The 2,361-nt window shown below is 48.0% G+C and overlaps 1 protein-coding gene across 1 annotated transcript in view; it reads right to left on the bottom strand.

Annotated features, from left to right (window-relative positions):
* Positions 1 to 248: 248 nt before the first annotated feature.
* Positions 249 to 2,361, bottom strand: part of epn3b (epsin 3b) — a 19,515-nt gene continuing 17,402 nt past the window's right edge. The window contains 6 exon segments of the mRNA XM_034120701.1: positions 249 to 449; positions 451 to 542; positions 878 to 1,171; positions 1,642 to 1,737; positions 1,863 to 2,033; positions 2,110 to 2,233. Of these exon segments, the coding sequence (XP_033976592.1) occupies positions 249 to 449; positions 451 to 542; positions 878 to 1,171; positions 1,642 to 1,737; positions 1,863 to 2,033; positions 2,110 to 2,233 (978 nt within the window).

The raw sequence follows: 2,361 nt of genomic DNA on the forward strand, positions 1-2,361 counted from the left end.
TGCCTGTGTGTGTGTGTGTGTGTGTGTGTTGTGTGTGTGTGTTTGCTTTTTCTTCAAGAGTTCAGGTTGTATAGCAGCTGATATGTCTTTAGACACAAATACAATCCGAGTTTTATCACATCAGACCAGGATCCGCGGTCCAGTTCAGGCTAATTTGTCTCGTTGTAGTCGGCATAGATTCATCCAAAATAAAGAGTCCATTCTGTCGTCTCCCTCTGCAGACCGGAGCTCAGAAGCTGCAGGGGGTCTCAGAGGAAGGGGTTGTGGCTGTGTGTCTGTGACTGAGTGTGCTGCGCCCGGCGGGGGGAGAGGGGCAGGAGGGGCTGGGGGAGGTTGGAGGGGAGGCCCAGGAGTCCTGCGTGAGGCTGTGTGAGGGAGGAGGGGAGGGCGGAGGGCTGGTGGTGCAGCGGGAGGGGCAGCGACGGGCTGTAGGAGAGCATGTGGGGGGGGCAGGGGGGATGTGGAGCACGGTCGCATCTGGTTGAGGGTGAGGCGAGGCTGGTCGCAGTGGAACGGGTTGGTGGGAGATGGGGTGCTCAGACCTGAGGAGACAGGATGGAAAGGATTAACAATATCACAAAACATTATTTTATTTTAACGTTATTTTTCATGTAAAATGGAGCAACTGTTGCAAAATACAATCTCCTCCTGGAGACAAAATGTTATATTAATGGTATTTTTTATTTGTGTTTTGCGCGTTTCCAGCTGAATTTGACGTCATGAAATGTGAGATACATAAATGCAACTTTCACAAAATCATGCCACCATCGTTGAAAGGAATTGATCATCTCAGAGGTACAGGATTATTGGAAAAATGTAACCCGGTTCTAGATTCACATTCACATACAAGTAAAGTTTGTGGGCTCTGGTTTGTTACCTAAGAGGAAGGGGTTGTTGTGCATCTTGCTGGCGGGGTTGGAGGGTATAAGTGCGTCTAAATTAACCAGCGAGGCCCCCGTAGGTCCCAGGAAGGCTTCTGGGGTTCGACACAACCGTGAAGCAGGGGCGCTGAGGGGGGGCGCGAGCCGGGACAGGTCAAAGATCTCCGGGCTGGTCGACTCTCGTCCGTTTACCAGAGGGTTCACAGGAGGGTCGCTCCCAAACGGATCGGGGTTAAAATCTGCTCCGGAAAATGGGTCGGAGTCTGCCTTCACTCCAAACAGCTCTTCATCTGCTCCAGGAACAGAAATATTATGAGGTTTACGAAGGCAACGCAGAATTCTTTTACCGGCTTTGAATGCCACAAGATGGCACTATACTGGAACGGCTAACAATTAATAGTTTTTCACATGCAGTTTATTCCTGCATAATTTACAACATGAATTGTGTAGAATTTAGCTTAGCCAAAGCTACATTTGAAATATAACTAAAACTAATTGAAAGCTTAAAACGATCACAACCCTAAGGGATGGACACGAGCTATGGAACATTTCGTGCAATGCAGCAGAATATACTGTATGTAAATAAAATAAACACAACAGCAAGCCACCTTTTGTCTATACTGTGTATCTATATCAACTTATTTTGTGAGTACTATCTATGAGTGCTGCTGTCCATAGGCTCATGCTGGACTGATAATTACTGCGTCTAAGATCCAAATGTACAGACTGTAGTACTTCTTGCTGTCTTGTACTACAATACCTGTGGGACTAGCAGGTTGAGGGGAGGACAGCTGAGGAACTTCCTGTTTAGGATTCTCCTCTTCCTGTGCAGCGAACGGATCTTCCCCGTCACCATCTGCTTGTCAAAAAAAACAAAAACACATTAAATAAAATAGGCAAAATGTAGTGATAACATTGTTTGGACAGATATTGAAAACTACGACATATATGCATTTTGTTGATGCTTGACTTCTCAGGTACCTCCGTCTGTTGGGCTGTCCCACGCATGATTGACAGGACTGGAGGAGACGGGCGGAGCTTCCCAGGGGTCTGTGTGTGAGTCTTCACATGGAGCCCAAGGATTGGACGCATTGGAGGAGGAGGGAGGGGCCGTCCAAGGGCTACCAATCACAGGAGTGCTGGATTGGACCGCTGTTACAGGCAAAAAAACATAATTGTGAAGCATAAGAAAACCTCACAGCATGTGTGTGTGAGATGAGCCACCCACCTACAGAGTCCCAGGGGTCCGAGGAGACGTCATCGCTGGGTTGGGTCGAGTTCCAAGGGTCATGAGGCGGGGGAGGGGCCTCGGATGATTGGCCAAATATGTCCACCAGCTCCAGCATGGCGGACTACAGAGGGAGACAAAACTATTAATACGAGCCAGGTGAGAGTCAACTCTGGAGATCTGTGGAGGCGAGTATGGGAAATGATACTGTCCTTGTATAATATGACAATTCCTATTTATGTATTCAGCTTG

Source organism: Trematomus bernacchii, unplaced genomic scaffold, assembly GCF_902827165.1.
Source record: "Trematomus bernacchii unplaced genomic scaffold, fTreBer1.1, whole genome shotgun sequence".
Taxonomy (NCBI): domain Eukaryota; kingdom Metazoa; phylum Chordata; class Actinopteri; order Perciformes; family Nototheniidae; genus Trematomus; species Trematomus bernacchii.